At 41.6% G+C, this 26,759-nt stretch overlaps 1 protein-coding gene across 2 annotated transcripts in view; it reads right to left on the reverse strand.

Annotated features, from left to right (window-relative positions):
- The window catches only part of LOC125904249 (semaphorin-6D-like), a 514,236-nt gene that overhangs the window by 241,181 nt on the left and 246,296 nt on the right, over nt 1-26,759 (reverse strand). For both annotated transcript variants that reach the window (XM_049601535.1, XM_049601534.1), the window contains exons 4-8: nt 16,656-16,876; nt 11,349-11,463; nt 9,709-9,766; nt 4,112-4,168; nt 3,646-3,747 (exon numbers count right to left, since the gene is read on the reverse strand). In XM_049601535.1, the coding sequence (XP_049457492.1) occupies nt 3,646-3,747; nt 4,112-4,168; nt 9,709-9,766; nt 11,349-11,463; nt 16,656-16,812 (489 nt within the window). In that variant the 5' untranslated portion in view covers nt 16,813-16,876. The remainder of the gene's footprint in view (nt 1-3,645; nt 3,748-4,111; nt 4,169-9,708; nt 9,767-11,348; nt 11,464-16,655; nt 16,877-26,759) is intronic.

A 26,759-nucleotide genomic window follows, 5' to 3' on the forward strand; every position in this document is an offset into this window, starting at 1 on the left:
TCTGGATTGACAGCTGAAATTGTGGCTTTTGTGAAGGTGTTGTGTTTGGTCCTGACGAGGCGTCTTGAGCTGCCTGACACTTTCAATTAGGAGCTGAACGAGGAGGAGGAACGCCGCCGGAATAAAAGTCATCTCATCCCCCGCGCCCCGTCTCTCTGCTCATTAACCCGACGCTGCTGCTTAAGATGTGTTTGGAAATTCAACAGCTGAGAGGATAATGGGCAGGTTAGTGCACACACAGACACACACACACACACACACACACACACACACACACACACACACACAATGTTGTTATGAAATTGTGTTCAGTGAAGGTTTTATTTACAGGTACTTAATTTGCTGTTTGTGCAAAATACCCAGATAGCACACATACATCTGGCCAATGTCGACCTAAGGACAACACATCGGCCCACAATTTATAACGTCTGACAAGCGTCGGCCGAATGGGCAGATATCTTCAAATTTAATACTCTTTTGTCCCAGCTCATCAAACGTCTCTGTTATGTCGGCTTTGGGTCGGCCCATACCTGCCCACATACGGAAGTCATCATTTCATCTCCGCGGTCTTTGTTTGGAACTGAGCTCGCAGGTCGCAGCATCTCATCGCAGTTGGTTTCAGGTAAGCTAATTGGAATAAATTGGCAGAAAATAGCTATGTTGTTTATTTTGTGACCGTTAAAAGAGGTTCCTGGTGAGTGGTGAGGCACGACTGGGTGTATATAGCTTAGCACAGGTCCCCACCAGCTAACATTATCTTTAGTTAACTGTTAGCTAGTTTAGCTCATGTTAGCTAACACGCTACAACTGTGGTGTTTTCATTTTATTTTCCCTAGTTGACGTTATGTGCTTATCTGGTTATCGTGAGCACTCGTTTTAGGGTTAATAGTGGAAGTGCCCGAAGCTGCCACCCGTGTTCTCGGGCAGTATCCCTTCACAGTGAAGTTTAAGGATGCCTTTGGTATGTTGTTAATGTGATTTTATGGGCAATTTATCAGTGGAGGTCTCCTCCTCTGCAAAGCAAACTGACCCGGTGGCTACAGGTAATAGCGCAGTTTTGAAACAACTGTTTTTCCGAGATGAAGGACTGATTGTTGAGCTGCTGTTAACAGTTAATGTCAGCTCAATTTGTGTCTGATCTTTGAGACCAATATTCATAGTTTTTGTAGACAGCTGGATAATCTGCACATTTCCTCCTCTCCAAAACAAACGGATCCCGTAATTTAACCGTTTCAACACTAAATTAAGCAGAGTGACGGACCCAAAGCCTTCAATCTAGCTAAAAGACAGCTAAAATGCTAAAAAAAAAAAAAAAAAAATACAGTGGTGAAGCTGGGATTTGTTTCTTGAAGTTATGTGCTTATCATCTTTTCTGTCTCTTGCAGGCTGCCAGGAGAAGCGGACTGGCCATCAGATATTGTTTGTGGAAATTTGAAAATAAAGTTTCTCAAATTGACTTTTGTCTCTTCATTGTGCACACTTACACAGGAAATAGGGTAACAGTTAGCTATTTTTGAATGTTAGCATTGATTTCTCACATTGAATGGTGAAATAGTTGTAGTTTGAAAGGTCCAACCTAAATGAATAAAGGTCGTAGTTAACGAAGCATATGAATATTAATATAGAAGGAGCGCCCACTGAGCGCAGCTTCTTTTATTGATCTTTTGAACGTCGCATGGTGGTCATTTTCGATTAAAGGCCGACGTCTCAGCGATGTATTGGCAATGAGCAAACGCTCTCCCTGCTGCGTCTTAACGATCTAAACTTGATACATTGGGCTGACGCCGGCCAGATGTACGTGTGCTATCTGGGTAGCAAAAGTTTCCCTTTATTAAAATTGATTATAATCTAAAGTAGAACGTAAATACTTGAATTCAGTGTGCTATAAATGCACCCAAAAAATAGCCTGATATAAATTAGATAGGGGAAAATGTCAGTATATTTTTGTGTGTTATTTACAACAAGTCTTCCAACCGAAACAACCACATAGTTCATATGTTCCTACCCTCCCAGCACGATTAGGGCTGAATGTCGGTACTCGATAACTTTTAGGTATCGACTGAAATAACCCAGTACCAGGTAGCAACAAAACCTCTCCAGTCAACCAATACCTGCATTCAGTCCTTTTTGTGGTGTGGGTCTGATCCTGGAGCGTCCTCACTGCCTGTCCCATAAGCAAAATAACTGTTGCTGCCGTCCCCGGAGCTGCTCTACTGTTGGTGAATGGTCAGTTCAACATCTGCCTGTTTAGCTAACAGGGCTAACATCCAACACTGAGCCAAGTAACAGTCTCAAAAATCATCAGCCATGTAATGCTAACAGTTAGCTCTGTATGTGTGCAGCAAGCAGGCCAGCCGTTAGGTGTTCCCAGGCCAGATGAGATATATAATCCCTCCAGCGTGTTCTGGGTTTGCCCTGGGGGCCTCCTACCAGTGGGACATACCCAGAACACCTTCAGCGGGAGGCACCCAGGAGGGTCCTGATCAGATGCCTGAGCCACCTCATCTGACCCCTTTCGACATGAAGGAGCAGCAGCTCTACTCTGAGCTCCCTTTGGATGTCTGAGCTTCTCACCCTATTTCTAAAGGCCCTGGCACATCAAAGCGGACAGTTGGCCGTCGGTCAAAGTTGGGCTGTCGCCCTAGTTTTTGCAGTGTGTCCCGCACCGTCGGCACTTCGGCGGCTTTTCAGCCGATTGAGCATGTTGAATCAGCGGCGGAGCTTGTCGGTGAAAGAGATCACTCTGATTGGCTGATTCACTCGCCCCTGTAGCGAGTGAATCTGCCTGTAGTGAAACCAGGACTAACCGGTGCTTCCTCCTCAGGCTCCACTTCACTCAGCTGCCCGACAGACCCACTGTTTCTTCCCACTTTAACCTGAATAACAAACCGGGGCTAGCTGGGAGGCTAGCAGAGTGTTAGCCACAGCATAACCGGAGGGTAGCACAGCCAGTTAGCCTCCGCTAGCCTCCCAGCTAGCCCCGGCTTTCCGTTTGGATCCAACCGGATCACCGAGCCCCGGTTTGTTATTCAGGTTAAAGTGGGAAGAAGCAGCGGGTTTGTCGGGCAGCTGAGTGAAGCTAAGTGAAATGGAGCCTGCAGAGGAAACACTGGGACCGTCTGGATGTAATAGTCCGTGGAGGTGCTGCGGTGCTCGGCTGCACAGATAGGAAACCCCTCGGCAAACAGGATATACCACTCTCTCACTCCGCTACTTTGTTTATCTCATGCATTCCTCAGACTATGTTTCCCTTTTGGCGTTATTTCCTCTCACGCAGGCACAGAACGTACATGCTACTTGGCCGTCAGATGTAGTCTTTGTAGTGTGCTAAAATGCAACTGACACAGGGTGACGTGAGGCGATGTAGACGAATCAACAGTTGGCTTTCGTCGCTGCTAGTTCTTTGATGTCGGTTTGGTGTGTCAGTAACTTAAGGCTGAGCCCAGACACCCCACAGAGGAAACTCATTTCAGCTGCTTGTATCTGTGACCTCGTTCTTTTGGTCATTAACCATAGCTCATGACCACAGGTGAGGGCTGGGATGTTGATGGACCAGTAAGCTGGTCATCTTTTCTTTAGGGGGACATAAAGTCGGTCCAGCTCCCACACAGGACAGGACAGGAACAGGAACAAATGTGTGTTTACCTTGTAGTTTCTGCAGGTGGGGTTGAAGGCGTTGGTGCCACAGGCGAACAGTGTCTCGTCGTTTCTGGGCACCAGCACTTTGACATAGTTGTAGCACTCGTCCTGAAACACAAACAAAAAAAAATGTCTTCACAGGATGAAACGTCTTCAGTGTGCTTGTTTTACTGAAGCTGTGAGAGTCTTTCTAATTTTATCTTAAGTGTCACTGAACTTTAAAGAAAAAAAGTCAGTCATTTATCATGTCTGTCAGGGATGAAATGTTTCCGAAAATAGTTTAGAATGACTGCTTGTCACTAATCTAACAAAATGTGTTTGAAAATATCTACATATGTGATTCTGTATTTTTAAACCATCCATAAACATAAGCCACAAATGAAACAGAGAGTAAGAGCATAGGAAAAGAAAAGGATATAAGGTAAAGGAAAAGGAGCAGAGACACAATGTGGAAACAGAAGAAGGAACTCACGCTGTTCTTCCCTCTGACCGTACACTTGCTGACATCTTTGGAGCGCCACGTCAGCTTCTGAAACACAGGAAGAGGACATGCTGGATGTAATCTGGTGTGACACTTGCTTGTGAAAGGTGTAATTTACTCAGAGCATGCTCACATTAAGAGCTTTGATGATGAGATATAAATACAATCGCTGTGGTGAGGAGGAGTATGAGTCATAACTGACTGCACAAACACCTGAAGATAATCAGTGAGCAGTTACTCAGGACAGGGTTAAAGTCAGCTGGGAAGTTCAACATGTTTGTTTCTAAACACATACAAATAATCATGTTGAAACTAGGAAGCCTTCTTCACTTTCAACATGCTTGTTGGTCATTGGCTGTAGTCTTCATGGTATGTTCAAGTGCCACTTTTTGGCAGAGACACAGGCAACGGTAAGCCTCTGTCATCACTAGTTCTTTGTCAGTTTAATGTGTTTTTGGAAAAGCATAAAAACATGGACGCCTCGTAACAGCCAGTCATTACAACTGTACAAGTATTGCCAGTTGGTCAATGATCTGAACGCCTGTGAGTGATGAACATTTCTACCATACATCTGACATGAAATGAATGTGGCATTGGCTGATAATGTTCTCTGACATTCAGGAAAAATAGAAGTTCCGGAACATTTTGTGATACACCTTCATGAGGATAATAGTGAAGAGTATTTCCATCTGAGAGAGAACATATGTGGAACTAAGACTACAGTCTTTCTTAGTTTGGAAGGGAAGGATGTTAATTTTGACGAGAACATGAGTTCATTATAAAATCAAATATCCTTAACGAAAAAACATACAGACAGACAGAGACAGACAGGCAGAGGATGTGATGTGGTCCTCAGCCGGATCACTGATAACGAGAGTAACATCTCACATCAAAGAGCTGCTGTAGGCCATCCCACAATGCACCGAGAGGCCCATTACTGTCAGGGTCCACCCTGTAACCTCCTCTCTTTGATGAGGACGAGGTGTGCAGATCAAAGGAAGCGTGTCTTTTGTGCCGGAACATTACGAGCTGCTGGAGTTTTTGATATTTACGGAGTCTAAAAAGTAAAGAGGATCTTTTGTTGCGCTGTCAGCCGCCATGTTTGATGCTGCTCTCGACGCTTTGAGGGAAAGAGTCTTATGTAAGACCAAATCACAGAGAGGAGCTGCCGCCAATATAGACAGTGACATTATTAAAAGGAAGCTCCAAACTAAATCTGAAGCCGTATTTTTATATTAACTTTGGACAATATCTGCAGAATCAGGTCCTTTCGCACATGTAGCACTTTGTGAGACTTGTTCTCTACAAAGTTACACAGACTGTACATAAAGACAGACAACATGCCAGCTCCTCGAAAGTGAAGCCAAAATGTGTGGATTGTCCCTTGGTGGCTGTATTATACGTCATAAACCCCTCCCCCTCCATGTAAGCGGATGGGACATGAACCAGCAAAAAAAAAATTGAAGTACACATTGAAGAAATTTCCCCCAAAGATGATTTTAGTCATTTTAGGTCATTCTTATCACGCTGATGTTTGCTTTTCTAATAAGTTTGTTTTTAATTAGTTACTTGATGCTAAAAAACTGGGGTTTGATATCATGACCGCTGTGGAAGCCAATCAGCATGCGTTCAATGGCGCTTCTCACAATAGGTCAGGCAGTGTATGGGCGGGAACTCAATAGACCCTTTTAGAGCCGACCTCACAATGATGTAATTTTATTAGCTGGAGGCAAAACCTGCCTCTCCACCACAGGGCTGTAGGCTACATATCATGATCACTCGTAGCCACACTGGTAGCCAAAAAAAGACATCATAGGCCCGGCCCGGCCCGGCCCGTACTCTGAGCTTTTGGTAACTTTTGAGCCTGAGGCCTGGCCGAGGGCCGGGCCAGCCCGCGGGCTCGGGGGCTTTCTGGCTGACCTTTAAACGGGTTGAAGCCGTCAACCAGGTATCTACTGTATAGGATATCTATGGCTCTGACACTCAGAATGAATATTTCTTTTTTTTTTTTTTATAAAGATTATTTTTTGTGAGCTTTTGCCTTTAATGGATAGGACAGTGTGTGAAATGGGGAGACAGAGAGAGAGAGAGAGAGAGAGTGGGGACTGACACGCAGCAAAGGGTCGCAGTCCGGACTCAAACCCGCGAGTGCTGCATCGAGGCAATGCCTCTGTACATGTGGCGCCGGCACTATCCTCCACGCTACCGACAACCCCAGAATGAATATTTCTGAATGCACCACTCACATCATTGTTTTCCTCCATTGTTTAAAACAAACCTACAGAACTTGCGAGCTAGTGCTGGCCAATGTCTGTGGAGAATTGTTTTGCCTCCAGCTAAGCCCCGCCCACCAAAAAACATTAAACTTAAACTTTTTTTTTTTTTTTTTTGGCTTTTGCCTTTATTAGATAGGGCAGATTCAGCGTGAAGGGGGGAGAAAGAGAAGGGATGACATGCAGCGAAGGGTTGCGGGAGAGAATTGAGCCTTCGGCCCCTGTGGCTGGGGCATAGCCTTCATACATGGGGTGCCCTGCATAAATTCTAGCCTGGGTGTGATTACTGTTAAGTAATAATGTATGAAATGGAAGAGTAACAACAATGTGGAAGAGGTCTCTGGTATTGCTGTATACTTGTGATTTCACCAAACTAACTGACTCTTTGCCAAACCCTTCACCCTAAAGGCAGATTTATACTTATATATATATATATATATATATATATATATATATATACTTATATACCACGCACGTGGCATACACCGTTGTGAGCATTTATACTTGTGCAGTTGTGTGTCTGTGTCACAGTTACACCTCCAAAACACTAGTTGGGTTTCTGTGAAGAGCTGTAAAGTTTAGCTGATTCAAAACACACAGTAAACATGGCTTAATAGAGACAATTTCAAACACAAGTACACAAATTGGCTCTATTATAACTTGCAGCATTCACAGACAAGGCACTTACATTTTCCCAGCAAACACAACATGCTAATGTTATTAGCACAGGCATATGGCATTTTACATTACATAAATTAGCCTTGTGGCTAGTGGAGATTTACTCTACTCATATGAAGCCAGGATAAATCACACACAGGACTTACAATGCTATTTTGTGGAGGCATTATTGTCTTAAAAATGTATTGTTTCTTATCTGTGAAATAAATAAAAGCTTTGTTTCCACTGAGGGAAATGGTTTTCAGCTTACAAAACCAGACAGTAGGTCTGCATCAGTGACATTTCTGGGGAGGTGCACGTCAGGCTACGGCGTAAGGTATGCTGTCAATTCAATGCAGAAGTATAAATCCCACTTAAGAAAGACTGTCAAATCATAACTTAGCAACCATAAATGTCAACATTTGTATTTTTCCACATGTTGAAGTATTGTACATGGAGCTGTTGTATACAAGGTTTCCAAAACCAACACACAAAATGTCAGGAATGAATTTAAATTGTTTTAAATTTGTTAAATGTGATTGTCGACTCTAAAGTAGCATTACCATGCCTGGCTAACTAGTGTACTATCTACAGTAGTATACCAGCATTACTCTGAAAGCCCAGAGTTGAGGCCTTTGCACACCAGGTCCGTATTTTTCATTCAAAATCGTTGCACCTTTAAAAAAATAAATACGGCTGTGTCAATCACATTTCCATACAGACTCTGAAATTTTTGTCTGTCATTAAAGTTTTCGGAACACATTTGCATCTGTCAAAAGCCTTTAGAAATCTGTCTGAACAAAAATGACTGAAGAAAATGTGGTGTAACCTCTGGCACACAAGAATACGTAACAGGAGAGAGGAACAGGACAGAAGTAGACAACAATAAAATGAAGTAGAAATACATGGAAGCAAAGTCCTTCTGGAAATCTTCCACAACAAAGAGAAGGGAACATTACTCTATCCAGAAACACACAAAAGCAATGATTATGCTTACAGCAAAGTGTAATTTAGTAGTTGCACAGCATCATTTCATAACTGAGGCAGCTGTGGTGCCAAATGCAAGACCCAGGTAGAGAATGGCGACAGACAGGAAGGTACCTGCAGTGGAGAGAAGCAAGGAAGCAAATGTGGCGAATAAAGAGTACGATAAAACCCATCGCACTCAATGTGCAAGGTTACTGTGTGTACGATTTTTATAAGATGACACAGACGTGTTGTCCAAACGCCTTTACAGGTTATGTGAGGAAACTCTGCTCAGGACTGAAACATTCACCGTGTGGGAGTCAGTCCTTGATGATAATAGAGTTTATATCCAATAAAGATCAGGAGAGAGCAGCTAACATTAGTCTAGAGTGTTTACCTGAGATTACTTTGTATAGCTAATTGATAAGTCCTCATCCTATAAGCCTTTTCATTAAGTTGCTTGCCTGCAGCTGTAACTGTTACATTGTGTAAATGCAGAGCTAAAATGGAAATAATTGTATAGGGATTAGGCTTGTGCCAATTTCTGGTTTAACCGGTTCGGTCCGGTTTAAGAGCTCCACTCGGTTTAATTCACGTCAACCGGATAAACCGGAGGAGAAAAAAAAAAAAAAAAAAAACCTTTTCACATCGGCGGCATGTCAAGGGACTATATTCAACTTATCTTGCATTGTAACATGCATTATGACAACTTAATAAGGTTTAGGAGCCTACAAGTGTTTTGTTTAGTTTGTCTCAGAGGCTTCAGATTTCACTGGGGGCGGGGAAAAGTGCGAGGGAGTCATTCAGTTTGTTGCCCTAGTAACCCGTTTCCACTGAAGAAGTTCCTGGTACTATTTGGGGGACTGGAACTACTACAGGAACGCCCTCTCGCTCGGCCCTCTCAACCACCGTGTCTCCACTGAGAGAGCGGAGTTGGAGGAAGGTTCCTTGGTGTCCTTCTGCATCTTCTTCTTCTTGTGTAACCTTGTGTGTATTGGCGGTTAACATTGACTAAACAACCATCTTCTGCAAAGATGGACTCCACACACCAGTGTAACCCTATCGCGGCAGCCTCCACGAGATCCCTTCTGCATCTTCTTCTTCTTGTGTAACCTTGTGTGTATTGGCAGTTAATACAGCATTACCGTCACCTAGTGGATTGGAAGCGCATTACACCTATAATGGGCTTTTATTGGGAAAAATAGCTCAAATGTGACACCCAGTGGTAAAATTAGGTATATAATTCGATATATCGGTTCGGTTAGATATTTGGCTTTAAATCAAACTGGTTGGAAAATTTTCAAACCGGCACAAGCCTAATATGGATATATTCCTCTATCTCTGTGGCTCAGAGGTTGGCAAGGTTTAGCAGTTTGTAAGGAATCTTTGTTCAAAGCTGAGCTGAGGGGACTACCCATCGCTCTGAAGCCCATGATTCTGAAGCTCGAAGAGTCCACAAAATGTTCCAGAAAAAGTTCCATTTCTTCAATGGATCTCTCCCAAACCAAAGCAGAATGACATCATCAGATTTGCTTTGTCTTTTTTTGGACTACAGGGGCTTTAAAAATACGAGCCGTTGGAACAGTGGCGTGCCACTAGAGCTGTGTCCCATCTGTCTACCTGGAATCGACATTTATGTTTTCTAGAAGCAACAAACCAAAAATAAACAGTTTAATATAAAATTTCACCCACCAGCTGAGGTACGAACTCCTCCGAAGCTGTCGTCAGGTTCACTGCAAACACATGATCCCTGAAGAGTTCAAAGCACAGAGTCAACATGCAGAGTCACACCTCAGGAGATATAATACATTACAACAAACGTTCTGATCCATATGTGTCGCTAATTGTATCTGTTGTCACAAGCTCGTCTGTGTCGAATCCAACATTTACCATCATGTCTGTCCACCAGTGTCAATTTTGACAGCTATTCTATATTTAGTCTTAATATTGAGATGAAAATTCTTATTAGTTATGTTTTCTGTATGTTTTTATCTTTGAACTAATCCAGTGATGCTAATTCATGTATCAGAAATTAGAATCAAGGTGACAGGTTGTATAGAAATTTAATTTAGACAATTTTTTCTACAACTCCGAATCATTTCTGCACATTTCCAAACTGTCATTTATCCAACAGTGTTTGACAGGTTTAAGGGCTGATTTACGAGCACACACTTACCGATCATCATTTAAAAAGCTCAACATCTCTCTATTTATGCTCTCAAAATTTGACACCAGTAATAACTAATGTGTGATGACTATGATATGTACCCAGGTTGACTGTAAACTCTGACTTATCTATGTCACTGTTAAGAAGCAGAAAAATAACTTCATTAAAGCCTGAATTCTTTCCTCATCTGCAGCATGCTAGTCTGGAGGTTTAAACTTGTGTCCTCTCACAGAGTTGGTGATTCAAACTAAACTTTCATCTCTCAGAGAAAACCGATCTGAGTTCAGACTGTTTACTTACAGCACAGCTACACTCACAGATAACTGAGCCTCCTACCTGCCTGTCAAACAGCATCAACCCAGAAACCTTCTCCAGTGCAGACTAAGTGGAGTCCTGCGGGGATCAGCTGTGAAGTCTGGCAGCAGTGGGTGCTCGCTCCGCTGCCGTTCAGCGGCTAACAAGCAGAGCTAACCGCTAACAGCCACTGCTGCAACTAACACAAAGCCATTCAGCAGCTCCACCATCCACAGACACACATGGCTGATTATTTACTGCTGAATTAGTTAATGTCTTTTACAAATTTAGGGTACATTTACTTCTTATGAGGTAAGTGATTTACAAGGCCTCTTAACACCAATGAGCTTCATTTCTGCAAAAGAGCAATTTAAATAAGATCTAATTAGCTGATTTACTGTTAAAATACCATCCCACCAAAACAGCAAAAATCCTGTGAATTCAAACACTGATCCAGATTTCAGCCTTAAAACTAAATTGATAATGTAGTGCTAATCATGGACTTCAAGAGACACAAGAGGATGTAAAATGTACAATATCTGCAAGAAGACCTGAAGGAAAGTTATATGATTTTCTTTCACCATTTATGTTGATATTTGTAATATTTCCTCCAATTTGCATGATTAATAAAAGACTTGTTCCTGGCCCTTAAATAATAAAAAAATGTCCAAACATCATAAGGAAACAGTTAAGTTCTGTGTTGTGCTTTTTTGGTGTGTTTATTTCTCTACAGTGGATTCCTTTCTGTATGATTATTGAACAAGGTTGAACATCTAAATTGTGTTTTGATACATAAGGACTAACTTAAACCTTTGGATCCAACATTTGTGCACTTCATTGTGTGTGTGTGTGTGTGTGTGTGTTGACTGACCTGGCAGCGATGTACAACATGTGGTTGATGCGTAGCAACCTCTGAAAGTCCAGGCCCAGACGCAGTGTGTCATTGTCCTGAAGCAAACCCTGAAAACTTGGAAACTGATACGACTCTGCAGAGAGAGACACAGAGAAGATGAGGAAACGAGAGAAGAGGCAGGAGAGTTTACAGAGACATTAGAAACGTGTCAAAGGGACATTCTGGGCCTCAGTTACATCAGAAAATTGGTCAGTCACGACAGGTGCAGATTTTCTCCTGCATCCTTCCCACACTCATTCTGTCTGGGTCCTAAGTTGCCCACTAACTGAAGTTTGATCTTCAAAACACTATCAGATATTTTTAAAATGAAAATTCACTCAACCCCTTTGACAGCTACTTTTGGCATTGCAGTAGTGGAAAATAAGAATCTTTCAAGACCTAAACTCAAAGTATTGAAATCTGTCACTTTATTAGCACAGATTCTCCAGAGAGAGATTCTCCACTGGAAGAACCCTGAGGGCAGTAATGCAACATCTCAAACTTGGGACACTAAGATTGAGGGATGTACAATATTGGATTTTTTGCCAATATCCGATATGCCAATATGCAACAACTAATTTGACCAATAACCAACACTTGGCTTAACTCTAAACCCCCACCTTTTTGTTAATAACTTCCCCTGAAGTAAGTCACATGTACTTACTGCTTTACATCTTGTTGCAGATCATAATACATGCAATTCACCTTTCGCTTAGCCCCGCCCCTGTGTGATGGTCCAACAAGCTGTCAGAGTATGCATGGAGCCCACACTGTAACTAACTGCACTCCCTGAAGAAATATTATCATATTTTTGAAAAAATGAAACTGTGATTCCAGAAAGAAGCAGACAAAGGGGTCTACAAAATGCACTTGAAGGATATATCCAGGATGTCAGACTCACTCAACAGAAAAAACAGGTTAAAAATACAAAGATATCTGGAATCTAAAGCCAAACTATAGGCTACAGATCACAGTGTAAAAGTCAATCACCACATCACTGGTGATCGCCACAGAAGACAATGAATATAAAGGGAAACTTTGCCAATATTGAACGAGCTGTGTGGCATCGCAGTGTGTGCGGATGAACGGTGTTTGGCTTCGCCCCCATGCCACTGCCAGCAGGACTCGTACCTCCGCCACTGGACGGGCAGGGATCTACGTAAAACACAATGAGACACAGCTGGTTGAATATCAGCCAAGTTTCCCTGCTTCCCTTCACTGGCTTCTGTACAGCAGGGTAGGTATTTTTTTCAGTTATAATCATTAAAAAGCAAAAGCAGCATGTGTATACATTCAGGAGGCTATATCTTCAGTAGCCAGTTGGCTAGGCCTACACTTTTCAGGGTCTGATTTTTGGTTTTGAAACAGGGAAGAAACATATATCTTTTCCCAACCTCTCTAGGTAATGAGTATCATTAATACACAACGAGCACCAGGCACAACATTTGGCTCCAAATCCACAAAACCAGCCTGAAAATGAAGGAAATCTGAAACAACTGCATTAGAGTCAATGGAGCACAGCTGTATTATTGTTGGACCCTGGTCTGAGCTGGCCCGATGATTGGCCAGTTTGCGTCCAGGGGCAGGACTTAGCAAAGGGACAACTGTCTGTTCCTTTAAAGTTTGTGTATGTAATTAGGTATCTGTATACGTGTGTACTTGTGCATATGTATACATAGTTATGTTAATGTTTATCTTGAAATGCTGTATAGCAGTTTATATGTTGTTTAAAAAAAAAAAAAAAAAACAATAAAAATGTGTTAAAAAGGTTGATCATCATGTTTCACACCTGCTGTGCTGCCTTGTCTGTTTGGATAAATAAACTAAGCACAAAAAGTAAGGAAATTTGTGTTTGGTAGATTATTCCTTTGTTGTAACAATGCTTCTTTGGCAATAAATTTTATACCATTGTTTATTTCCCTTTAAAATGGTGCCACATTTGTGAGGAACATGCATTTGTGGGATGAGCAGCAGAACTGAGTATGTGGGTTGCGCCAATGCCAAACAGCTTTTTTTTTTGCTGTTGACTCTTGTTTGGTGTTGTTTGGTGGATTGGATGATTGAAGTCTGAAAAAAGAAAAAAAAAACATTGGCAATTTAAAAATGTATTCATTTAACAAACAGGAGCCTCAGTAGTGTGTAGAAGAACCATACACAGCCACAACAGCCTGGCACCTCCTCTTCATGCTGGTCACCAGCCTGGTCACACACTGCTGTGGGATGGCATCCCATTCTTCAACCAGCATTTGTTGCAAGTCAGTCAACGTGGTTGTGTTGGTAACTCTAGCACAAACAGCACGCCCAAGCTGATCCCACAAGTGTTCAATGGGGTTGAGGTCAGGACTGCTGGCAGGCCATTCCATCCTCTCCACTCCCAAATTCTGGAGGTAGTCTCTGATAAACCCCGCGGTGTGGGGGCAAGCGTTATCATCTTGGAGAAAAGAGATTGGTCCCAGACTGTGGAGACATGGGATTGCCAACGGCTGCAGAATTTCATCTCGATATCTCTCTGCATTGAGATTGCCTCCAATGATGACAAGCCTCGTTTTTCCAGTGAGGGAGATGCCACCCCACACCATCACACTGCCTCCACCAAAAGATGTTACTGCAGCAATCAGCAAAAGCGTTCTCCGCGTCTTCTCCACACAATCTGGACTCATTGCTGAACATAACGTTCCTCCACATGTTCAGGTTCCAGTGCACGTGTTGCCGACAACAGCGCAAACAGGCCTGATGGTGAAGGGCAGTCATGGCAGGACTCCTGGTGGCCCTATGAGACTGGAGATTGGCTGCGTGCAGTCGGTTCTGGATTGTCTGGGCAGAGAGCCGTCAGCCATATCGTCCTGCAAACCTTGACTGCAAATCTGTAGAATGCCTATGGTTCTTAAGTGCTGACAGGATGAGGAAACGGTCTTCTTGGGGTGCCGTCTTCTTGGGACGCTCACTTCGCAGCCTGTCTCTGACATACCCTGTTATATAGAACTTAGCCTTCAGTTTGAAGATGGTATTAGGGCTCTCTCCAAATAATGCCGCAACTTGGTTTTGCAGAACACCAGCTTGAAGTTGCCCTATCACACTGGCCCTATCCAGATCAGTCAAACGTGGCATGCCGATTCTTGGAGCAGACGCTGTAGCAGGTCCCATGCTCACAGGTGGCATGGGACCAACTTCAAGCTAGTGTTCTGCAATACCAAGTTGCGGCATTATTTGGAGAGAGCCCTAGTACTATCTGGCACCTGGGGGTACCAGAAGCTCAAAACAAGAGTCAATAGCAACAGAAAGAAAAAAAAAAGCTGTTTGGCATTGGCAGAGAAGATTTGGCAAATTTTTCATGGCAGCAACCCACATACTCAGCTCTGCTGCTCATCCCACAATTGCATGTTCCTTACAAATGTGCCACCATTTAAAAGGGATGTTATGTTTTGAGCTCAGTTCCTGAAAGAGACATGAGCTGCCAACAAAACCTCATTTGTAAAATTTTTATTTTTCAGTTACAGTTAAATACAATAATTTTTGGTGCTGCTAACAAAAGAAACCACACCGACGTTGCAACTGTGAAAATGTTTCTGTGTCTTTGTTGTTGCAGGCTAAATATTCTCTGTGTGCACTGATATTTATATTTCTGCACATAGGCATGCACATTCTTGTATACGTGTGAATGTGCACAGTATCCTTCCATTCCCAGAAAATAGAGCTCCCTGAGAGCCAGGGTGTAATTCAAACACATGCTTTAAGTTATGCAAACAGAGAGTATAATGTTCTAAGTTTTAACTGTATTCTTTTACATTTTTGGTAAATTAGAACCATGAAAATCTATCGAACAGAAATTATTATGCGTTTAAACAAAGAAAAAGAAAATAGTAGTATTAAAAACTTCTGGAAGAAAAGGTTGGTGAAGGAAACAAGTCTGGCTTAAATTTCTGGAGGCAACAAGGGATCTTTTTAATTAAGCAGCTATTCAATCATTCATTCTTTATTTCTGTGTCGTGCCATATATTTGGCCCATCCCTCATGGGATTACAAGACACCACTTTTTACAAAACATACATCTTCCGGTCTTGCATACAAAACATGTGGCAAAAGAAAAGGAAAGACAGACAATACAGAGGTATATATATATTTAACATAACTATCATGAATCTATACATTATCTTGATAAAGAGCTTTTTTCCTCTTCTCCCAGGCTTTCTCCACATACCTGGCTAATTTATATGTTCATACGTGAACAGCCAACTCAGTCTTTGTGCATCGTCCATAGGCCTGTCGTGATTTGCGATAAGTCTGTTAATTGCATGGTAAATTAAAAGGGAGACGGTAACTTTTCCAGACATGATTAATTGCCATATTCATGCGTGTTTGTTTTCCTCGTCTCTCTCCACCAAAGAGACTGGACGACAAGCGCGTTCACTGCCTTGCATCATAATGGACGGAGGGAAGGCTCTCGTCATCGAGTGTCTTTGTCTCTATGGGGGAGGTGGGGCTATGGGCTACACACACACGTGAGGGGGAGACGAGGCGAAAAAAAAAAACAAAAACAGTTGAGTGTCAAAGAAAGACATTTAACTTGTTCCTAAACCAAATGCCATGGCCCCTGTGTGGGAGTGTTTTGGATTTAAACCAAATGACAGAGGGGAGCCCAGTAATTTGGACGAGCCGGTATGCTGGGTTTGTTCTAAAACCATCTCAACAAAAAGAGCGACTATGACCAACTTAACTGCACACCAGAGAGTGAGAGACTGAGAGCCTATTTTTTTTGTATTTATTCATTAATTTCGATATTTTTACGTGTTATTTCGGATATTTAAATTTTCTTTTTGCATTTTTAAATATTCTTGTTAAATAAATGTTTATTTCTCTTTAAAAGGGTGTACTTGCATCAATATGCCTTTATTATCATTATATAAGTTTAAAAAATGGTCTAAAAACAACAAAATTACAACAATAATAAAAATGGTCTTAAAAGCACACTATTATGCAATATTATCGCTTGTCGCAATAATTTCTGATGCAATTAATCGCCCAACAAAATTTGTTATCGTGACAGGCCTGATAGTCCATATTTATAAAATCAACGTCCATTCTTATCTTACTAAACATTCATTTTATTGTCTCCTTTATTAATAAGCAGTTTAATAACCATGAAGAAACGACAACTGTTCAGTGAGTGACGAAGCCATCCAATCAGGAGGGGTTTGTTTATACTATGAGACACAATCATATACATTTGAAGGCAGAATAGAACCAGGATTAGAATCTGACATCATCATCAAGAGAGTCTCTACTCACGCTCTGAGCTGACCATGTTGATTGGCTCCAGGTCTTTGGGAAAGGGTGTGGTCAAGGCTGACTCAGACAGGAAACAGGAAGTGAGGATTAGGAGCAGCAGCAGCAGAGGAGGAGGCAGCGGCTGCCACCACGGTGACAGCCAACTGCTCGTAGCCATTTTGTAGGATAGAGAGAGAGAGGGGAGGAAGGGTGTGGTGACGTCAGCAGGTCATGGGTGCTAGCTGTGAGGAGAGAGATAGATGGGTTAGAGGCAGGAAATACAAAAAATAAAGGTAGTGCAATAAGTGTGTGTGGGTCCTCTCAGTCTGCAGCTATAAATTATGGGGGATTAGCATTTAGCCTCACAGTTAGCCCTGTATTAACCTGCAGCTCACAGAGCATAGCCTACAATCATTCATCCATTCATTCATCTTCTAACCGCTTCATCCTCTTGAGGGTCACGGGGGGGCTGGAGCCTATCCCAGCTGACATCGGGCGAGAGGCAGGGTACACCCTGGACAGGTCGCCAGACTATCGCAGGGCTGACACATAGAGACAAACAACCATTCACGCTCACATTCACACCTACGGACAATTTAGAGTTATCAATTAACCTGGTCCCCAATCTGCATGTCTTTGGACTGCGGGAGGAAGCCGGAGTGCCCGGAGAAAACCCACGCTGACATGGAGAGACCACCATGCCACCGTGCCGCCCAGCCTACAATCAATTACTTGGATTAACATTAGTTTAGCCTGGGTGTCTTTGTGCTTATTTTGACAGCACACACACGCACACGCACACACGCACACACACACACACACACACACACACACACACATACACACACACACACACACACACACACACACACACAAATATGGACATAGCACCAAATTTGTTCAGAGATTGTCATTATACCTTGATGATGTTGTTGTTGATCTTGGAACAACTACAAATTTAAATTGATTTAAAATCACCTGACATTATTTTTCTTCATAAGATGAGATGCATCAGCAGGAGGCAAATCTTGGAAATATTTTCTCAGATATAGACTTTTATCTTAGTTATGTAAAAACTTCAGAAAACAAAAGCTATGTGTCACTGTGACCTTTCAAGATTGTAAATTTAGAGTTCACCTCTTTGCAGCCTTTTGCTGAATGTAATAAAAGAGAAAACAAATCTCTTGATGTCAGGTGGTTTAAGAGTTGGTGTGGAAAGATAACAGACCAAACATCAGGTTGAATTTACATCTTCGTACAGCATTATTGAACAGAAATAATCTGCTGTCAGTGAAAGATGTTTTTCAGCTGCAAGTACATCTGATAGTCATTAGCACCAGTGTACCTCCCTACAGAGGCTTTGTAACAGCTTGTTTCACAAGTCTGCACCTTCATGTGTCTTTTTAACCTTTAGGTATACTTTGTTTTTTTACACTACAGGTACAAACACTTGAAAAATCACCTGAACAGTGTCTGAGTAATTAAACACAAGTTTTCCAACCAAGTACTGCAGAATACAGTAATATTTGTTGGCTGTTTGAGAAAGACAAAGATGTGTTTCATTAATAAAAAGTTGTTGCTGCGCTTCACACCTGCGCCCTCCATTAACACTATCTGATTAGCCAATGGGCTACTGCAACCAAATCACCAGAAAAAATGGTGGCATTGTGTATTTCTGCAAAACCACAGTTACATTTGCACATTATTATGTAGCGAGGATATAAAGGAATAAAATCTACAGATAGTGTCTGGGACTTTACTCACCACAGCTGCAGAGGGTACCAGCTTCATTTGAAACAGACTAAATTTGAAACTCTCTGTATATCTTTACTTTTAATCCTCTCCTGTTTGTCCTGTTAAATTTAATACATTGTGCTGTAATTTCAAACTCAACACCTCCTGTATCTGTTTAATCTTAAAAAACCCTCATAATTTCGATGTAAAGAATCACTTAATTTTCTTAAAAGGCTTTCATTGCGAAACATTGGCAGAAACTTGTTGTGGAGGATTCAGTGACTTAGATAGTTTGCATGCAGTACTTAAAATGTAGCTCCTCCCATCTGGTGACAGTTTTTACATCAACACATTCTCACACCGACCTTGTCATATATCAACATTTGGTCATGGTCTTTCCACGTCCAGACACAACGTGAAAGGTACCCTGGATGTGTTTGTTGTTCAAAATATACTTCTGCTTTCACAGGAAATGTACACTTTACATACAGTCTTTTTCAAAATAAATGCACTACATCAGTAAAACGCCGCAAATTCACATTTTGTTTTTGCCCTCAACAACAGACGCATGTGGTTAGGTTTGGAAAAAAATAATAGGGTTTGGCTTTACAATCTGACAGGACGCAAATACCACTCTCTCCTGTGAAAGTCAATGTTTGCTGGAACCATCCACCACTGCTCCCACCTGCCCTACTCGTACCTTCCTAGCCTTTACTATTGTTCTTGCCTGCCATGTTTCTCTCTGATGCCGCCGGGTGCCATTAAACTATAATAGCAACTGGCCATGTATCGTTCCGACGTTAAAGGAGGTCTTTTTTTTGTCAGTGTCTTATGACATCAAATCTGCCCAAGCGCCAGATTTTCGATGACTTCGGAGTGACACCAGGCTGTCTACATTACTGCAATAACAGTCCAGCTGGGGCTTAAAGTGACTGAATGACATCAATGACATCACGCATGTCATAAATGATGACCAGCAATGATTGGTAATGGACCAATATGTAGTCTGTAACATCTGTCAGCCAAGTAACAGCAAGAGTTTATGACTCTACAATCTCCTAATCTGACGCAGTGACTGTTGGAACAGACAAAAATGTTCTTTAGTGTGAACCTGGGATCACACACTCATCCAGCAGTGATTATTGCCTAAATATCAAGACTATAATTGACTGGAAACAAAACTTTTTTTTAAACAACTCATTGCAACTGATTGAGAAATATAAAGGCTATAGTGCTACTGTCATTTGCTTACAGGCAAATTTTGACTCTTCAGTATGGCGACGCCACTGATGTATCACTGCAACGGGCTGACACAGTCAATGCAGTGTCTACGTATGTGCCTTTGGTTTCAACAACATAGTGAATAGAAAAATCAGGTGAGTGTGAGATGATATCTGACCCAAATGACAACTCTGTGACCACTCGTCAAGACACTTTTTTGCATTTGTTCCAAATGCAACACTGTTTCTTTTGTTTGTTTGATTTGATTACAAATGATGATATCAGCTCAACAATTTGAGCGAAAAGTTGAGTCTTTTAAAAATGTACATTGATTTTTTTTGGTATGTCCCTCTTTGGCTTTGATGACAGCGTGCACTCGAGATGGCATGGACTCCACAAGTTTACTGTACTTTTGTATCAAGAAGTAGTTTGTCAGTGCAAAATTTTCTTAGATTTGATTGCTGGCCTAGAATAGGAGCCAAATCTTAAATATTTCTTTTTCATTTTACATAAAATAAAACTTCTTCTTTTTTTCTTTTTTTTTTTTTTTTTTTTAAATGTTTCTGAATCCTCAAATTTTCTGTTCATTTCCAGGTTTATGTGAAAGTATAAAGATTTTAAATTTGGTCTCACTTTTTTGGATCCCACTGTAGAGTATACATATATATAAATGTGTGTGTGTATATATATATATATATATATATATATATATATATATACTCTACAGTGGGGTCCAAAAAAGTGAGACCAAATTTAAAATCTTTATACTTTCACATAATATATTTTCACATCTAGAGAGAGAGGGAGAGAGAGAGAGAGAGAGAGAGAGAGAGAGAGAGAGACACTACACACAGTCTGTATGTGTTACATGTGACATGACCTTCTCAGAAATGGGAAGAAATGTCTCCAACAAGAACTAAATAAAGCAGCCTTCTCTCCAAGGTGAGCTCTGTGTGTGTGTGTGTGTGTGTGTGTGTGTGTGTGTGTGTGTGTGTGTGTGTGTGTGTGTGTGTGTGTGTGCGCGCTTGTACATACTGCATAGTGAGGACCAAAAACTGTGATGATGAGGACATTTTTAGAAAGTAAGAACATTTTGGCCAGTTTTCACCCCTTCAAAGGCCTTCTTGAGGGTTAAAGGAATAGTTTAATTTTTTTGTATGTGGGGTTGTATGCGGTACTTATCAATGGACAGTTTATTACATACAGTAGATGGCGGTCGGCATTCCCCCACTTTGGAGAAGCAGGCTGGAGTCCTACTCTCAAGCTAAGCAATCTGCTGTGGACAGGTTCAGCAACAAAATGTGTTTTAGTCACCTTAAAGGGCCAGTGTGTAATATTTGGCATGGTTTATTGTCAATCTGAATCTGAATCTGAATATTCTACCCATTAATATGTTTATACAAGTGTATAATCGCTATAAAATAAAATTTGTTTGGTTTTCGTAGCCTTATAATTATGCTTTTATATAAATGTACAGTACAGGCCAAAAGTTTGGACACACCTTCTCATTCAATGCGTTTTCTTTATTTTCATGACTATTTACATTGTAGATTCTCACTGAAGGCATCAAAACTATGAATGAACACATGTGGAGTTATGTACTTAACAAAAAAAGGTGAAATAACTGAAAACATGTTTTATATTCTAGTTTCTTCAAAATAGCCACCCTTTGCTCTGATTACTGCTTTGCACACTCTTGGCATTCTCTCCATGAGCTTCAAGAGGTAGTCACCTGAAATGGTTTCCACTTCACAGGTGTGCCTTATCAGGGTTAATTAGTGGAATTTCTTGCTTTATCAATGGGGTTGGGACCATCAGTTGTGTTGTGCAGAAGTCAGGTTAATACACAGCCGACAGCCCTATTGGACAACTGTTAAAATTCATATTATGGCAAGAACCAATCAGCTAACTAAAGAAAACGAGTGGCCATCATTACTTTAAGAAATGAAGGTCAGTCAGTCCGGAAAATTGCAAAAACTTTAAATGTGTCCCCAAGTGGAGTCGCAAAAACCATCAAGCGCTACAACGAAACTGGCACACATGAGGACCGACCCAGGAAAGGAAGACCAAGAGTCACCTCTGCTTCTGAGGATAAGTTCATCCGAGTCTCCAGCCTCAGAAATCGCAAGTTAACAGCAGCTCAGATCAGAGACCAGATGAATGCCACACAGAGTTCTAGCAGCAGACCCATCTCTAGAACAACTGTTAAGAGGAGACTGCACGAATCAGGCCTTCATGGTCAAATAGCTGCTAGGAAACCACTGCTAAGGAGAGGCAACAAGCAGAAGAGATTTGTTTGGGCCAAGAAACACAAGGAATGGACATTAGACCAGTGGAAATCTGTGCTTTGGTCTGATGAGTCCAAATTTGAAATCTTTGGTTCCAACCGCCGTGTCTTTGTGAGACGCAGAAAAGGTGAACGGATGGATTCCACATGCCTGGTTCCCACTGTGAAGCATGGAGGAGGAGGTGTGATGGTGTGGGGGTGTTTTGCTGGTGACACTGTTGGGGATTTACTCAAAATTGAAGGCACACTGAACCAGCATGGCTACCACAGCATCCTGCAGCGACATGCCATCCCATCTGGTTTGCATTTAGTTGGACGATCATTTATTTTTCAACAGGACAATGACCCCAAACACACCTCCAGGCTGTGTAAGGGCTATTTGACCAAGAAGGAGAGTGATGGAGTGCTGCGGCAGATGACCTGGCCTCCACAGTCACCGAACCTGAACCCAATCGAGATGCTTTGGGGTGAGCTGGACCGCAGAGTGAAGGCAAAGGGGCCAACAAGTGCTAAACACCTCTGGGAACTCCTTCAAGACTGTTGGAAAACCATTTCAGGTGACTACCTCTTGAAGCTCATGGAGAGAATGCCAAGAGTGTGCAAAGCAGTAATCAGAGCAAAGGGTGGCTATTTTGAAGAAACTAGAATATAAAACATGTTTTCAGTTATTTCACCTTTTTTTGTTAAGTACATAACTCCACATGTGTTCATTCATAGTTTTGATGCCTTCAGTGAGAATCTACAATGTAAATAGTCATGAAAATAAAGAAAACGCATTGAATGAGAAGGTGTGTCCAAACTTTTGGCCTGTACTGTATATAGCAAGGGCCTTGCTTTAGAGAGGTCGCCATCTTACGCCGCCATGTATGTAAGGCAGACCGAGTGGACAATCCAGCCAGCCAGAGAACGTGTTTTGCGTGTATAAATGAACCAACGAAGACAGCGGAAGGAAGGAAGAAGGAGGAAGAAACAGCAGAGAGTGTTAGTAGTTACTTTTCCTCCTGATGATATATCTCCCCAACGATGGTAGCAGTAGCACCGAATCCCATTCTGTGCATTCAGCCTCTCATCTCGCCCCCTCAGCATCGAACACATGAAGTTCCTCATCTGTATGCTCCGGCTCAAACAGGTATGGCTCTGGGTCTGTGTCCGCTACAAGAAACTCTTCAAAATCGCGTTCAAAGTCATCCATTGCAGCTACTATAGTCCGGAGATATTGCTAGGCTAAATAAACAGCTGAGCTCTGTTTACAGGCTACGCTGTCAGTCAGTGTGTGGGCTGGAGATTGGTGGAGCAGAGAGGGGAGGGCTGCCCCGCTAGGTACTGTAAGTGAGTATGTGTGTATGAAGTGTGTCTGTTATGCTAGAAGAGTCAGAGTTTGGGACGGAGTCTTTTACCCCCTGGAGTGTTACCGGAGTTGTTGGAGTGCTCAAATAAACTGGCCTTTTTCCCGAATGCTACTCTGGTCTCCTGCTCATGAGGGATTCATTACAATATCGTAACATGGTTTAGATTTCTAAATAATACAGATCTGACGTTCCTCACTCCGTGAAACCGAAACCAACCGTGGCAGTTTTTTTGGCAGAGCGAGCTTCAGCAGCAGAGAAAAGCTCATGTTTACCGGGACAGCTTCGGTGTCAGAAGGTGCAGAAACCATCAATGCATAATCATGATCCATGACGAGTTAGCTTAGCCTAGCAACAGTAACGTTCATTTTCTGACGTCTCATCCGGTCTGCTTCTTCTTCTCCTTCATTTAATGGCTATGGTAACTGGAGTTACGTTGCCATTGACATGCGACCTAATGACATGGTCCGTAACTTTTATTAATATTTCATATTTATCTGGGTTTGAAAAATTGTTGGAAACATTTCTGATAATCGAAGTACACAACTAAACAAAATATATAATATTGGTTTGGTTGTTTTTAGACTTAAGTGTATCCTATATTTAGAATATTACAAACTAACTTACTGATCAAAATAGCAGCCAGCAGCTCCTGTGTTTAATTTTTCAGGTTGTAAAATTGCATTATTTATTTATTTATTTATTTTGATGACTGCGATTCACAGCATTAGATTTCTTAGGTTCCATGTCAGTACTCCAGCCTGCTTCTCCAAACTGTACGTGTGCCGGCTGCCATCTACTGTAGGTAATACACTGACTATGCATACGTTCCTCATACAACCCCACTTCAAAAAGTCTCGACTATCCCTTTAAGGCTTGGTTTTAGGTTTCAGGTTACATTTAGGTTTAGGGTAAGGGTAAGGGCTGTGGGGCTGTGTTTAGACATGTAGTTGTGAAGGTTAAGTGTAGGGTAAGTACAATTTCCTGCATTCTGGCTATTTTATGCACCAATTTGTGTTCTTTTAATGTATCACGTTCAAAGTGCTCACTACTCTCAACATGAATGTGAAGAGAAAAAAGAGTCAGTATAGTAAACAGTTGCATCAGTTATATTAAGGTTGAAAACATCCTATTATAGACAGGTAAAATGTTTGGACTGTCAAAATAAATAATAATAATTATAGCTGCTGCACAGCGATGGGTCGGGTCCGGGCATTTTTAGGCAATTCTGAGCAACAAGCAGAAGAATTGGAAGACATTTAGGAATTTAGCAACACAATCTGCCTTTTGCATCAGCTGAAGCTTGACCTCACAACCTCTGAGACAAAGGATCAATTTCTATCTCACTGAGCTAATTAGTCAGTGACAATTCATGTGTAGCTTCACAAATTGACTAAGCCAGACGTGCAGGTTTAGCAGCCGTCTATGCATGGAAAAGCAGATTTCAAACCTACTGTAAAAAATTCAGTTATCGAAACAAAAAATCTGAAAATACACATATTACATCTAGACAGCATGGAGATGTTGGTAATTTATTTTAACAGTGATTGATTTGCTTCATAAGTGAAAAACTGATGTTTAAAATTGCCATTTTTACATTGACTCCAATTGTTCACATTAGAGCAAAATTCAAAATGCTGTCAAAAATTCAGTTTTTGAGATAAAATTCTGAAATTTGCCACACATCATCTACCATGACTCTAGAATTCTCTCTTTTTTCATGAACATTGAAGATTTATTTAGCAAGAATGTGCATGTATGTTTACAGTACCATTTACAGTCAAGTAGCAAGTTTGGTGTCAACTGAGCAAAAATTGTGGGAGGAGATCGGTTTAAGAATTTTTACAGTTTTTGAAAAAAACAGAGTGATGAACTTCATCACATATGGTTGATTTGTTATGAATTTTAGACTTTAAACTTTAGATGCTTGCTGTAGCGCTACCATCAAGACTACTGGCTTGAGTTTACAGCTGAGGATATCTGGCATGAGACTGGACCTTTGTGCAAAGTTTGGTGAGTTTTCACCCATGGGAAATATGATTTCCTCGGAAGAAGAAAGAAGAAGAATACCTAGGATTACAATAGTGTCCTGGCAGCTTATCTGCCCGGACCCTAATAATTCCTTTTATGTCTGGAACCTCCTGTCTAGAACAGGCTTGAGAAGCACCCTCGTGCCCTCGGAACTTCTTGCGACGGAATGCCTCTGCTGACGTCAATCCCAGCAGGATTCGAACCCTTGACCTTCCGCATGGAGGACGAGCGATCTGACCACTACACTGTCAAAATATATCTATTCAGTATATTTGAAAGAAACAAGACAAGGGAGGCTATATGCGAGACTCCAGTCGTTAAACCTTTTAAGACCTTTTTAAAGAAACTTTCCACAGTCTACCGTTTAAGACCTCATCACCACGTCCAGTTCTACCTGGTTATATCAGAGACTTTATTTGCATTTACTATAGGACATTGACTGTAAGATAGCACAACTAAACAGTCAGTAGTTCCTGATAACTCCTGATAACACGGTGTCCATGCAACATGATTCAGGGTGGGGATAATGAAATGAGGTGGGCATGAAACATACAGTGAGAGATTTAGCTTCAGAGGTACAATTTGTTTGTAGGTTTGTCAGTATGGACCCTTTTACTGTTAGTAAACAGTTTGACTTTTTTTGGTGGGCAGGACAATTATCCACAGACATTAGGAAGCACTAGCTAGCAAGTTCTGTTGGCTCATTTAAGACAATGGAAGAAGATAATGCGAGTGGTGCGTTCAGAAATACTCATTAGCCCCTTTTCCACCAACATTTCCAGGAACCTTTATTACCAGGAATTTATTTACCTGGGTAAAAGAATTCCTTGTAGTCTGTGTGGTTTGTGTTTCCACCGCACCTCAAAATTCTGGAAAATGTATTCAAATTAGCATGATGACGTAGATGATTCGGCATGTGCCCTGTATTTGGCTCTGCCAGCTTGGCTGGTTACATGCTGGTGTAGAGAGTTGGGGCTGTTTGTCTCAGCCAGCAGCTAAGTTTAAAAGTATTTTAAGTTAAGTGTCAAACTAAGTTAGTCTACATACAGACAGCTGTCATCTGAGCTTATAAGTAACAATTCGCTATCAGCTGAACTAGTGTGCTGTCCTTGTGTAAGACATAACGTTAGTGACGGTGAATGAGACTGTGGACAGAGCATATTGAATATCGCTGTCTACATGTTTACATGTTCATGCTGCTGAACACATGTATTGATAAAGTATTGGCTTCTTACTCACTAAGGTTTAATGTCACTTACAGTAACAAGTGTAGCTGACATGAACTCGAGTCATTTTCGAGTTATCTTCACTTTGTTTCCACCGCGGCCGCTCAGCTGTTCACAGATTACCGTGTCGCATTGGTGTATGTGTGGATGTGTGTGTGTGTGTGTGTGTGTGTGAAGGTTTTCAGCGCCAGCACAGAGTGCAGAGGAGAACCGATACCGTTAGTGCTTATCAATACTACAGTCTTTGATAATTTAGCCCTGGGGTTTTTCAAAATCCCCA

Source organism: Epinephelus fuscoguttatus, linkage group LG17 (assembly GCF_011397635.1).
Source record: "Epinephelus fuscoguttatus linkage group LG17, E.fuscoguttatus.final_Chr_v1".
NCBI classification, from domain to species: domain Eukaryota; kingdom Metazoa; phylum Chordata; class Actinopteri; order Perciformes; family Serranidae; genus Epinephelus; species Epinephelus fuscoguttatus.